The 12,774-nt window shown below is 49.3% G+C and overlaps 4 protein-coding genes across 4 annotated transcripts; 2 read left to right on the forward strand and 2 right to left on the reverse strand.

Moving 5' to 3' along the window:
* Nucleotides 1-3,600: 3,600 nt before the first annotated feature.
* On the forward strand, nucleotides 3,601-4,856 carry EURHEDRAFT_228324 (uncharacterized protein). Its single transcript, XM_040778039.1, has one exon. The coding sequence runs from the start codon at nucleotides 3,856-3,858 to the stop codon at nucleotides 4,552-4,554; it is 699 nt and encodes a 232-aa protein (XP_040635506.1). The 5' UTR covers nucleotides 3,601-3,855; the 3' UTR covers nucleotides 4,555-4,856.
* Nucleotides 4,857-4,978: 122 nt separating this feature from the next.
* btgE (putative cell wall glucanase (Scw11)) lies at nucleotides 4,979-7,499 on the reverse strand. The gene is made up of 2 exons (XM_040782866.1): nucleotides 7,075-7,499; nucleotides 4,979-7,022 (listed from the first exon to the last, which is right to left on the reverse strand). Exons 1-2 carry the CDS (start codon nucleotides 7,274-7,276, stop codon nucleotides 5,248-5,250), a joined length of 1,977 nt encoding a protein of 658 aa, XP_040635507.1. The 5' UTR covers nucleotides 7,277-7,499; the 3' UTR covers nucleotides 4,979-5,247.
* A 2,179-nt stretch (nucleotides 7,500-9,678) lies between these two features.
* Nucleotides 9,679-9,984, forward strand: EURHEDRAFT_463945 (uncharacterized protein; the record flags this gene model as incomplete). The annotated part of the gene is made up of 2 exons (XM_040784919.1): nucleotides 9,679-9,750; nucleotides 9,826-9,984. The coding sequence occupies 2 exons, from the start codon at nucleotides 9,679-9,681 to the stop codon at nucleotides 9,982-9,984; spliced, it is 231 nt and encodes a 76-aa protein (XP_040635508.1).
* Nucleotides 9,985-10,064: 80 nt separating this feature from the next.
* coaT (acetyl-CoA hydrolase ACH1) lies at nucleotides 10,065-12,019 on the reverse strand. Its single transcript, XM_040782867.1, has 2 exons — nucleotides 11,811-12,019; nucleotides 10,065-11,756 (listed from the first exon to the last, which is right to left on the reverse strand). The coding sequence occupies exons 1-2, from the start codon at nucleotides 11,948-11,950 to the stop codon at nucleotides 10,322-10,324; spliced, it is 1,575 nt and encodes a 524-aa protein (XP_040635509.1). The 5' UTR covers nucleotides 11,951-12,019; the 3' UTR covers nucleotides 10,065-10,321.
* Nucleotides 12,020-12,774: the final 755 nt, after the last annotated feature.

A 12,774-nucleotide genomic window follows, 5' to 3' on the forward strand; every position in this document is an offset into this window, starting at 1 on the left:
TGTCATGTTTCAACTTGGTTAATAAACCAGCCTAGGCCAGAAAGGCCTTTGTGAGCTCAAACCTCTCAGTGGACACAAAAATCTTCCGTCCAGGAAATTCGAATGAATTTTTGCTGGTGACCCGCATTAATGGAGAGTGACTGAGCGCGACTCACACTCATAGGACATCACGGCCGAAAAATAGGCAAATTCACTCGGATTCGCCGCCTTGTGTAGACTCCGAGACAGACATAATATCTTTAATTCTAGGACAAATGACCTCATTCCGTCAGCTCTGGGGTCGGTAAACAAGAGTTGAAGAGTCTCCTGGGGTGTTCACTAGTAAGCCAAGGCTATCAGGCCTTAGATGAAGACGCATCGTTCAGCGCGGCGATGGTGCGTGGTAAAGGCCTTCATTCTCCAGTTTCCACACTTTACAATAGTTCAAAAAGTCTCCCTGCATAATTGCCATACCTGGATCGAAACTGCCACGGTGCTCTGCAGTCTTTGGTATCCTTGACTGTCAGTGAATATGCAATGATCCGCTTTTTAGAACTTTGCTGCAAAATAAGCTGGACCCTGGAAACTCATACGGATTCTCAGATCAAGCTTTATGCAGCTGGCTTGCGCATCCTCTATTTTATTTATTTAGCTATAAGAGCTATTTACATTAGCCGTGGTTTCGCGGTTCCAGAGTGCCTACTCACCCTAATTTTTTTGACTAAACTGTATCTCTGACATCCAGAGCGTAATTATGAGCTGTGGAGTCAATACATTTGATACAGATAAAGGCATATATCCCCGAGTCTTTGTTCCTGTCTGGGAATTTGCCCGCAGAGCGAGTTTGATATCAACTCATTCTCGCTTGACTTATAATTGGATTTTCTTGCGCTGTCAACCCATTGCCATTGGGATGAAATATGGATCACTGCCATTCTTTTCCATCTAGTGCCGCGTTTTGGCTTGAATGTTTCAAGCTCGACGCTGATGTTCTGTCGAACGCACTCTTCGTGAGGTGTACAGTCTTGAAGAATTATCGGCATCAATCAGTAACCAGGTTTGAACATTAATCTAAGGGTAGCTAAACCACTAACCTACCAACCAATATACGTTGGACGTCAATTATACTTGATTCCGTGATGTTGGACTTGTTTCCGCGACCACACCACCCTATGTTTCCTTGCCTTTGGACTCACAAGGCCACCTTCAATGTTCCTTCGTCTATCAATATTCCTTTGAGGTTCTAAGTCTGTCCTTCTGTCTTGGCTTTTTTCTGGTGGCATTTGTATACAAGAATGCAACAGAAAGGCTGCATGTCAATATAGGAGTAAATTGTACGGGATTCGGCTGAGGATGACGACGGCGGCAGATACTCGGATGTGGTGGACTTGGGGCTAGGATAAGTGCGTTTTGAATTCGGAGACTGGAGACTGAATGTCATCAAAACTCGACTTCCAGATTGGGAGCTGTGCCTGCGCTTCATTCCGCCACTGTTGACCATGGAGATGTGAGCGGAAACTCATCAGACATAGACACAATACCCGGGCGATGGCTGTTGCTAGCTGCAGAAAAACTTTGGTCATCTTCTGGGTTCACTTTCAAGTTCGGTTCACAGAGATGGTATGTCAAAGAATTGTCCATTCTGCAAAGGTCAGCATTTGTTGTCCAATCCGTGGGATCATTCCCTTTCAAAGCATCATGGCTGCATGCTACCTACTATAACGTGATTTAGTCACTGAAGAAGTGCTTCCAGCATAATGGGCTTCAGAATGAACAGCATGCCCCATGCAGCAGAAACCGCTCTGGAACCCTAAGAAGCACCTTTCACTCGGTCGCTTTTGGACTCACTAGATGTATCGTCCTCAATTTTCAAGTCCTAGCCAGAGGAAAGTCGTTAAACATCATTATATCCACTATATATAAAAGCTCAAGATCGAAGCAGTATGACAACAAAAACAATGGGCTTAAATTCGCCGTCTGTGGACATATAGCAGAGGCTGTATCTCTGATGCTGTCAATACCTCTGTGGCAGTCTTTCTTTCTGCCTGACCTGTTTGTTTTGCTTTGGCAGGTTCCTTTACAACATGCTCAGTGAAACTGGTCTGGGTATCCGATGACCCAAAAAGGTTGTCTGGCACCCGTTATTCAGCGGACCCTTTGTCCCATGGAGGGTATTTAAGTGGCAAGAAACACACAAAGTCTTCAATGTCACGACACTTTCTTGTGCTCCATGGGCCGTACGTCTGCATCTTTGCGAGACCAGCATTGGCGACAGGGTCATCCTTAGATACCTGCCCACTTTTTTGTGTACTCGACAAACGACAGAGATATCTCATATGCGTCCCCGGAGTAAGGTAGCGGCAGTACTGGTAAGGTGCCATTGCCATGGATACTGGCATATCATCAATCTGGTACAGCAAGTACCGTGCGCGTAGCATTCCTTCCATGTAATGCGTATGTCGGTTCGATCAAAGATTAGGTGAACGGTATTCTCGATGCTTTGAGTACAAGAACCAGGTGTGAGAGTCTGGTGAAAGTAGCGTATTACCTGGAGCCAATGAGCAGCAGCTTTTCCGAGCGATGTTCAGATCACTCGCCCATGGTGATGTTTCGAGTACGACATTGCCAAATCCAGCGTGCATCTCTTATACAATGAGACCACCTTCGCAGATCAATGATGTAATCAAAAGCAGGCCCTCCGCGTCAACACATGCTTTTTGACTTGTTGGTAGACAGTTGCAAGCTCTTGCAAGCTCTTGCTGGTCATACGCCCATACCACGATCCGCTTTATATTTTAGAGTACTTGGACTGGGCAGTCGTACTTCCTCATTAGGTCCAGGCAGGTTCTGTCGAAGACACATCATTAGCCCTAGATGGGCGGTTCTCAGGCACGCTTTGCTGCTAGTTAAATCACAGTCAAAAACTTCTTTCCCAGCGCATTGCTAGATCAATTATGACACTAGAATACCCAAGCAGACAGCGAGGTGGTTCATCTGATTAATCGCCTCGTAGACATTGCTTAGTCCATGCCACCATTTGTGTACTTTGCACGATATAGGTTGTTTATAGCCCACTTGTTTCTGATAGATTGACGGAAAAGCGAGTCCCGTATTTGATTTCTTGATTCAGAAGTTTTACTTTTTTTTTTTTTTTTTTTTTTCTTTTTTACCATTTAGCGGAATTGGTACAGTGCTTGGCATGTAAATTGAATCTCATGATTCAGCACGTATCAACGCTATACACAAAATTCACGTTTCAGGCGAGTTTTTTTTGACTATAATTGTGGGTGTGCATACCTATTAGCAGGGATGCGGAACCCGGTTATACTTATACCGTATGACGCTTCTTTTCATGTCCTTGTATAGTTCCAGTAAGCTAATATAAAGGAACGTTGATATTGTTCGAGCCAGTATGAAAACGGCATGAAATGAGTATATATAGCATTTCTGCCGAGGTGTCACTTCCCTGTTCCGGTGTCCATCTCCACTTCGTAGAAGTTTTTGTCATAAATGCCAAAAATTGAGATTGCGAATCGCTGCTGGGCTGTGGCAGCTTCGTGTAAGAGCAGAAATCATCAGACACATCATAATTCCCATATGAGAGGAGCTAGTCTGCTAGGACGAGAGTATTGAAAGTCTTCTGGCGCAGCGCATTCCAGTAATCGTGCTGTGGATCTGGGTATATATAGTCCTTCCGTTAATCAAAGTTTTTTCCTCGAACAGCGAGGTAGCTGGTCTTGGTTGATTGAGGACCTCCTTGCATAGCGCCTTCCAAGCCGATCAGTATACCGATGGACAGAGAGCTAATTTGAGATCAAGAACTGATTGCTGCTAGATGTCAGCCAGGGCTGTATATACTAATTAGTATGTCGGAGTATGGCAGTTATACTCATTCTGGCGGAGGATGAACTATGCCAACGCTCAAGTCCTCTCCTCTCATCATCGTACAAGTCCAAATGGTTCATAGGGACGGGTGATGTTCGAATTTCGGGCAGTTTCCTGCATAAAGCAAGCAATATCGACAGCGCATGTCTGGTATTGTCGACTCTATGCTCAATCAGCCGGACACTTTGCTCGGTTTTTGAATGGTATTCCCTGTTACCAGCAGATCCGTTCATTTCTAGCCGGGTTCTCGCCCTCAACTACTCTGTATTGGTAGCGGCAAGACAAGATCTGGACACGCTAGCATGGAACCCGGATGTTACCGTTCCTTTGTCTCAAGGTCAGTGGGGTACTACCAGAAAAGATATTACAGTTCCCCTCAAGCTCTTCCATACATCTCCTGATATGTATATATCAGCGCAGACGCTTCCTCTAACCATCATTAACTCTCCACTCAGACATCTGACTTCGATTTTCCCCTCCGTAATATTCAACCGGGACCAATCCAATGGATCAAACCAAAAAACAAACAGAGCACAGCATATGATAAGCGCTTTGCTGGTTGTGCCTGTAATGTTCTTGGCTTTCATGTTGTTTATGGCACTTGTTGCCATGAATAAGTTGGGTATGGAAGCGCGTGGAAGACGATGCGATGCGATCATCCATAACGCAAGCTGTGGTGTGGAGCTATAGAGGGTATAAAGATTACCCTCGAGCTTCTCCATGTGTCTTTTGAAATATAAAAAATAGATATATAGCAGCTGTTCATAGTCCAAGATGCTTTGTGACGGTGGGGTGTCAGATGTCTGGAGCATCGCTTTAGGAGCATGATGAACCGGTTGCAGGTTTTTGACGCCGACGTCGGTATTAGAGGCGTTTTTTACGTCGTCTGGGATGGGTGGATGGCTGTTGATGGAGGAATATGATATATCATAGAAGATGCGTTTGAATAGAGCGAGTATATAGTAGGGTTGTATAAGATTATAGCGAAGGCAACAAGGATGAAGAAGAAAAAAGAAGAGGGGCAGAAGGAGAAAGAGAACATAAAGTCGTCTTTATCTAAGTGATTGAAGTGAATGTACGGGTTTACGGCAACATGCATTAGCAAACCATCATAGCTCCGTCGAATTATCATATATCGAAACTAGTACTAACAGCAAACAAAGAAAACCGCGAACTCGGCACCTACAAGGAAAGGAAAGGACACAAAAAAATATGTATGAAAAAAAGAGTTAACTGCCGTTGGTTCCACATATACACAAGGACGACAGGAAGAAGGAAGGTAGGAAGCCAAAATCAAATATAGATATCGAAAATAATGTTAAAAACTCCAAAGCCTCCTGTACACAAAAGCTATTGTTGATTCTGAATCAAAGCATGCTCGCTCTAGTTGAAGTTCTCGATGCAGCCCCAGTAGCGCTCGACATCGAACTCACCAGCATCCTTCCACAGGTCGTTGGCAAAGGAGAAGAAGACGGATTGGCTACCGACTTCCTCGACCAGCGACTTGATGGCGGTGGCCTGCTGCTCCTTACCGGGGACAGCAGCACCGTTGGCCTGACCACCGTTGGGCCAGCCGGTCTCGAGGATGATGACTTCCTTGCCGGTGCAAATGCCCTCAAGGATCTTGACCTCGGACTTGGCGAACTTACCGGCCTGGTCGGCGGTGGTCTGGGCGTTGAAGAAGGGGTGGATGTTGGCACCGACGACATCAATGGCCGAGCAGAGCGACGCACCCTCCTGCTCCCAGATGTTGATGGACTCGGAGGTGGTCACGTCACCGGTGAAACCGGCCGACTTGAAGGACTGCTTGGCGGTGGTGATGAAGCCGGCAAGAGCGCCAACCTCGACGTAGCCGCTCTGGATGGACTCGTTACCGACGACGATCAGGGTGACGAGGTCCCACTGAGCCCACTTGGTGATGGCGGTGACCTGTTCCTGGGCCTTCGAGAGACCACTGCCGTCGATGTAGACACCGATGATCATCTTGAGGCCGTGCTGTCTGGCAGCCTTGCCGACGTACTCGAGACCGTTGCAGTCAGTGGCGTAGAGACGGAGGTGGGAGAAACCCTTCTGGGCGATCTCACCAACGTTCTTGAGAACAGTCGCCTCGTCCTGGCAGTTACCGTCGTTGGCGTAGGGAGAGTAGGTCATACCCATCTGGCCGTTGACGGCGCTGGGGATGGGAGTGGAAGAGCTGGACGAGGACGAAGGGACGGCCGAGGTGGTAGAAGCGGCGGGGGTGCTGACAGCGGGAGTGGTGCTGACGACAGGGGTGCTCACAGCGGAGGAGACGCTGGTGGTGCTCTCCTCGGGGCAGACGTAGGTGTAGTCAGTGTTGGTGATGGTCATGGTGCGGTCAGGCTTGGTGTAGGTACCGGGGGTGTAGGTGGCCGGGGTAGGGAAGACCACGGCGGTGTTGGTGGGCACATACGTGGTGATGGGCGCAATGGTGTAGGTACCGGCAGAGGGGCAGACGTAGGTGGTGGTCTCAATCACGCTGGTGGTGGTCGAGCCGGTGGGCTTGACGGTGGCGTAGGGGCAGGTGACGGTGGTCGCAGTCTCAACGACTGTGGTAACACCACCAATGGTGTGGGTACCGCTGGGGAGCTCAGTGCTGGCGGCGCCGCAGACAGTGGTCGAGTCGGTCACGGTGATGGTCTTGGCGGGGATGGTGTAGACACCAGTGGAAGTGAAGCTGGTGATATCAGGGGTGGGCAGCTCCACGACGGCAGTGCTGGTGGTAGCAGGGGCCACGCTGCTGGGGGTAGTGACCGGAGCAACGGGGCTGGGGATGACCGACGACGAGGTCTGGGGGACCCAGGTCGAGCTCTCAACCACGGGGGTCTCGGTCGACGAGGAGGGAGCCTCCGCGGGAGGTTGAGAGGGAGCCTGAGAGGGGGTCTCAACGGGGGTCTCGACCGGAGTCTCGACCGGAGTCTCAGGGGTCTCAGCGGGAACAGAGGAAGTCTCCGGCTCCGGCTCGGGGGCGGGCGAAGACGAGGGCAAAGGAGTAGTGGTGACGACGGTCACGGTGGTGTAGCTGGTCGACTCCAGGGTGGTGGTCAAATCAGCAGGAGGGACGACGCTGCTAGAGGTGACGGGAGCCACGGAGGAGGGAGAGGGAGAGGGAGTCGAGGTGGTCTCCGGCAGGGGGATCACTGCTTCATTAGTTTCTATTCTGCATTAACCCACTGTGTCAAGAGTGCTTACAGGTAGGAGAGCCGTAGTAGGTGATGACCTCGGTGCTGCACCCGCAAGTCTCCCCCGCAACGGACGAAGCAACGGACGAAGGCGCAGGGTTCTGAAGAGCCCGACGCTGGTGCGCCGCTTCGTGACCGCGACGGTGCATGTGGACGCCATCCGCAACGGCAGTACCGGCGATGGCGGCCGTAGCCAAAAGAGTAGCCCTCATAGTATAAGGATAGAAGATGAGTTCGCAAATGCAAAGAAAGAATGCCCGCTGAACGAGTGAAGCGGTGGTCAACAGTAGACCTTAATAAGGAACGACAAGAGAAGAGAAAACAACAAGAGGACGCGAACTCGAGAGCAAACCGGAGGGAAAAGAAGGGAAAAAAAGAGAAGAAAAAGAGAGGAAAAGCCAGAAAGAAAAGGAGCAGAAAGAAACAAAACGAATCACAATACAGCGTATTACCAAATTAATCAGGGGTGGGGTGTGGAAATGAAACCCCTGACCAGTTTTTGATTGGCTAATAGCAACGGTCTGGGCCCGGGTCAGGCACCGAATGGTTACAATTGGCTGGGGTAGTGGGTACGGTGGGGTATAGCCGAACACTGCCCACCACTAGCTCGGCCATGGTATCGTACAGTACGAGATGCATACAGGTGCAAACAAAGATACACAAGCGCCAATCGAATATACTTGGAAATCTACTCTGTAGACAAACAGCGATACCATACAGCCATACCCCATATCCAGGTAAGCAAACTGCTGGCAGAGCGCTTTCCATTAGCCGTGGTTTGCAATTTCCTGTATTTTTCAATGAGTATTTTTACTGGCTACTAACAGAAGTTAATTTCCGGGTCCCACCTCTCCCCCATTATTGGGCAGTTTCGATGGAGCCCCTGAATTTCCGGATTTTCAGATCGTCTGACAGTCGATGTTCACATCGTTACTGCGAACAGTAAACAGTTGATAGTTCACTTAAGAATAGATTCCTATACTTAGTAGGACTGTCAGTGAGCAAAGCCCTGTGAGTATGGGGACATAAGGGTGGTGGTGGGCTTCTCCGGAGTATGGACACACTGCCGACTGCCGAGTCTAGATCCCACCAAGCCTCACCGCTGGACACCATTCCTTGGATGTCTCTACGAGCTCATTTCCGGAATGGAGAATAGAAATCCATGTCTCGGACAACCGACAAGTACAAGTAAAGCTGCCTCCTATTCTAGCTCCGCTGTCCCTTATGAGCTTGGCAATCAATAGTCATGTCTCACTCGGCGCGCTCCGAGTTTACAAGTACGGAGAACGGATAATCCGTAGGGTCGACCTGGTCACATGATGAGTAGCGTTCTGCAAATAGAACTGGGGCTACTCTGGTAGCCTCGTAGCTGTAGAGTACAGAGTGCAACAATCGTGGATACAGCCTGGTAGAATCATCTGGAAATCTTGTAACACTACTCCCGTAAGGGAGCCCATACATATTTCCCCGTGACATCCCTGTTTCATCAAGACATACACCTGTACGGGTCTCCTCGTACTCGGATAAGTGGCTAGTAAGGCTGGGGTGAAGCGTTAATGCAGCGCTTAAATGCCGGCACGGTGGTGAATCGAGGCGCTGCACACCGCCACCTTATATGTCGACAAAACATTGAGATTAGATATGCATGTTGGAGATATGGGTGCTGTCCCTACTGTGGACTCGACTACAGAAGCTGGGATCTGACTAGATTTGTAGGCTCTTCAATGCGAATATACATATTCTCATCACCAGCCAACATTCTATCCGCGAAGGATTGTGGCTGGGTTCCTCGTTGGGGTTGTGTTTGACCTCTGTATATTCGACAGCGCTACGAAGTACCGCTACTTTGTACTCTGCACATGTACGGAGCACCATTCTTCAACCTAGCCAGACCATCTGTCGCTGTGGCTCAGTCTCGACCCTTAGGCTTTATATAATATTTTCATTTCTTCAGGATCAGTCAATTTACTGCCCCATATGTATACACGGTACTGATATCCGGACCCAACCCACCCTCGGCAAAGTAGAACCATACAAACATCTAAATTTCCTAGAACCATTCCTTCCATCAATAATTGTCGGCATATATAGCGGAAACTCTGTTATCACCACCGACAGCAGTCATACTCGTTTGTATACGAGCATCACATCACATGACATATCATGCCACATCTACACTCCGCATACGCCGTGCATCGTGTTGGACTCTATACATCACGCCACCCACTATTCCGATATCAAAGAACCAATTCCTCGTGATCACGGGTATTTGCTACTATGTGACGTAGATAATTGGCTTTAACATGCTATCATTGCCTGATATATCATGTTCATCTACCAACACGACGAATGGCAGGACGAGTAATTGTAAGGTGATCGGATGCTACTCGCTCGTATATCGCGATGACATGACATCCGATTTCATGATCGAGTATAGTATTCTTGTTATTCTGATATGTACTCTAGATCGTATACGTGGGAGAGTATTTAATCTATCCTTCCATACTCAGCCATCACCATCACCATCACCATCACCATCAAGACATCAAAACCACCACTTACATTTACTACTTACCACAACCACAACCACAACCACCACCACAACAACAACACAATGACTTCTTCCTCCCGTCCCAACGACTTCGGCTCCGACCTCTGGGTCCGCGACTCCCACTCCCAAACCCGCGTAAGTAACAAACAGTCCTTTATTACACCACTCCACGGTGGAAATCCAGTCATTTGCTTACAACTGTGAACGCAGCGCCCCACATCCGGCCGTGGCCTCTTTGCCGGTCTGCAAGACGTGAAGCACTACAATGTGGAAAACGGTTGGGCGAAGAGGAATGTTAGGGACGAAAATCGCGGGATTCTGGGGTTTTTGGGGAGGTGGTACGTTTCCCCCATTTCCCCTTGTTCTTGACTGCGTTTGTATATAAAAGGGCTTGTAAAAGGGGTGTGAGCTAACGGGTGTGGTGTAGGTGGGGTGGATATACGCCGAGGGAGTGATTTTCCTTCTAGTTTCTGGGGATTGCGGAGGGCATGGGGATATGGAGATGCTAGTTTCTATGATTGACGATTGTTACTTTATTTGGATTACGGAGTATGGTCAAGGGAAAATATAAGGATATCAGTAATTCAATTCTGCATCAACGCTCTGTACATGTCATGAAATTGCTAAACCAGACCTTTTAAAAAAAAATATATATATATCCCAAATGAACCGAAGAAATAAAACCAAAGATACCGGGTCAAAATTTTTATTCCCAGCTGTTAATCTTCATCGTCCCATTATCCGCCAAGTTCTTATGCATCTTGAACGCATTAAACAACAAGTGCGGCTCATGGCCCATACCCTTCTTCAAACACTCAAACTCGGCGCGGTCCAAGTAATCAGTAAGAATAGGCTGGTAGTCAGGGTGTGCGCAGTTCTTGATAATAACACGAGCGCGCTCTCTAGGCGAGAGACCACGCACATCAGCAAAGCCCTGCTCTGTGACAACCATGTCGAGATCGTGCTCTGTCTGGTCGATGTGTGTCGCGAAGGGGACGATACACGAGACACCGGTGGGGTCGGTCTTGGAGGGACGGATGGAGGGAGTGTGCATGATGGAGTAGCGCGAGTTACGCAGGAAATCGGCAGACCCGCCGAGACCGTTCAGCATGCGCGAGCCGAAGACGCAGGTGGAGTTTGCGTGCGCGTAGATGTCTACTTCGACAGGGGTGTTCATGCCGATGCAGCCCAGGCGGCGGATGATTTCGGGGGAGTTGGAGATGCCCTGCGGGCGGAGAAGGAGCTTGTCGGCATAGCGGTCCCAGTTGTCGTAGAAGCGCTTGAAGCCGTCGGGGGAGAAACGGATGGAGGTGGCTGTGGCGAAGTCGAGGTTGCCGCTGTCGAAGAGGTCGAGGAAGGTGTCTTGGAGCACTTCGGTCCAGACCTTGAGGTTCTTGAAGTTAGCGCCGCCCTTGCTCAACCCACCAACCACTGCGTTGGCAATGTTTCCAATGCCAGACTGCAGCGGGAGGAGGTTGTTGGGGAGACGACCATGGTCGACCTCGTGCTTGAGGAAGTCGATCAGGTTACCCGCGATCGCCTGCGAAGTTTCATCCTCGGGCGAGTTGGGGGCCGTCTTGTCGGGGTAGTCACCCTCGACAATGGCAACGACCTTCTCCGGGTCAACGGGGATGTAAGGAGTACCGATACGGTCCTCGGGACGCATGATCATCATGGGCTTGCTGTACGGCGCCTGCTCAGGCACATAGATATCATGCAGACCCTCAAACGACGGCGTTGTCGTGTTCACCTCAATAATAACCTTATCCGCCATCTGCACAAGCTCCGGCGACGCACCAACCGATGCACCGGGGATAATCCCACCATTCTCGGTAATCGCAGACGCCTCGATAACCGCAACATCAAGCTTACCGCTGGGCTTGTCCAACGTGTACCACCCGTTAATCAAGTCTTGGGGGAACATGCTCAGATGCTTATCGAAGAACTTTATCCGGCCCGAGTTCAATCCCTTGGCAATCTCCTTGCCGACCTGGTGGGGACTGCGACGCTCGATCATGTCCAGTGCTGCCCAGCGGTTTTCAGTCTCTGCGCCGGACGAGGCACCGACGAATAGCGAGTATTTCATCTTTCCTTCGAGCTTGTTCTTTTCGACATGGTCTGCCAGGGCGGTGGGGACTTTCCTGCAACCCAGTTAGCACCATGTCATCACTACCACATACCGTGGGGAAACATACTTGGGATAACCAACACCCGTAAACCCGGACCAGCCGATATACGAGCCATGAGGAAACAAATCAACAAGATCCTCGGCCTTGGCCAACTTGTTAAGGTACGAAGGCCGCTTAACACGGCTTCTGAGGAGAGCAGATGCCATTGTGTAAAAATAAAATCTGGAGAAGAGTGGAGAGTGTCTAGAGAAATCCGGGGAAGAAGAGAAAAAAAACAAGAAAAGAAAGGAGTGTGTAGAAAGAAAGGAAGGAGAGGGAGAAGGGCGAGCTACAAATATAACCGGCTAACCCCACGGGCACAGGGAGAGAAGCAGGTGGAGAGGCAAATCCACAAATCAAAACCGGCCGTTCGGTATCCAGGGAAAGGAGGTTGTACTATGAGCTAAGTTGGTCTGTTATTATTATTACATCGTGTCGGTGCTACGTCGTAAGTAGGGTTATCATCTACACCGGTGTTCTAACCTCTGCTATGTCCACGAACTATAAAGACAGATTGAAGAAATGGAAATACACGGGCTATTTGAATCTGTCCTTCCATTCTCCCGTCCTTTTCTCTACTCAAATCCGTACAATTTCTAAGCTGGGGGGAGTCTTTTCCTGTTCTCGATCATTATGACATTTCTCCGTTTTCGGACTAGCGTCGCCCCCAACGCCATGACGACGTCACGCCGGCGTTCGCTCGGCATTTTCTCGATGATTGTTCCCCTTCACCTTTACACTCCTGTATACTCCTTATTCCTCCTATAGTGGTGTCTAGGTGTTGAAGAAAACATGCAAAACCACCCCAGAAACCTCCTTACCCAAAAGAATTCCCATTTCAATTGAACCCGATAACACGGATTTCACCATGTACATATCATCGGCCAGCCGAGCCATGTCCGAACTGTTTCGGGCTGTATCGGCTAAGCAGCCATCGGCCACACGGAGCTTTCGAGTTTCGCAGCATTTTCTGTTGATTTGCAGACGATCG

This window comes from Aspergillus ruber (genome assembly GCF_000600275.1).
Source record: "Aspergillus ruber CBS 135680 unplaced genomic scaffold scaffold00031, whole genome shotgun sequence".
NCBI lineage: Eukaryota > Fungi > Ascomycota > Eurotiomycetes > Eurotiales > Aspergillaceae > Aspergillus > Aspergillus ruber.

Coding starts and splice junctions, on each gene's coding strand:
- EURHEDRAFT_228324 (XM_040778039.1), top strand. CDS start 3,856: ATGGCAGTTATACTCATTCTGGCGGAGGATGAACTATGCCAACGCTCA.
- btgE (XM_040782866.1), bottom strand. CDS start 7,276: ATGAGGGCTACTCTTTTGGCTACGGCCGCCATCGCCGGTACTGCCGTT. Junction 7,023..7,074: donor CTACTACGGCTCTCCTACCT/GTAAGCACTCTT, acceptor CTAATGAAGCAG/TGATCCCCCTGCCGGAGACC.
- coaT (XM_040782867.1), bottom strand. CDS start 11,950: ATGGCATCTGCTCTCCTCAGAAGCCGTGTTAAGCGGCCTTCGTACCTT. Junction 11,757..11,810: donor ACGGGTGTTGGTTATCCCAA/GTATGTTTCCCC, acceptor ACTGGGTTGCAG/GAAAGTCCCCACCGCCCTGG.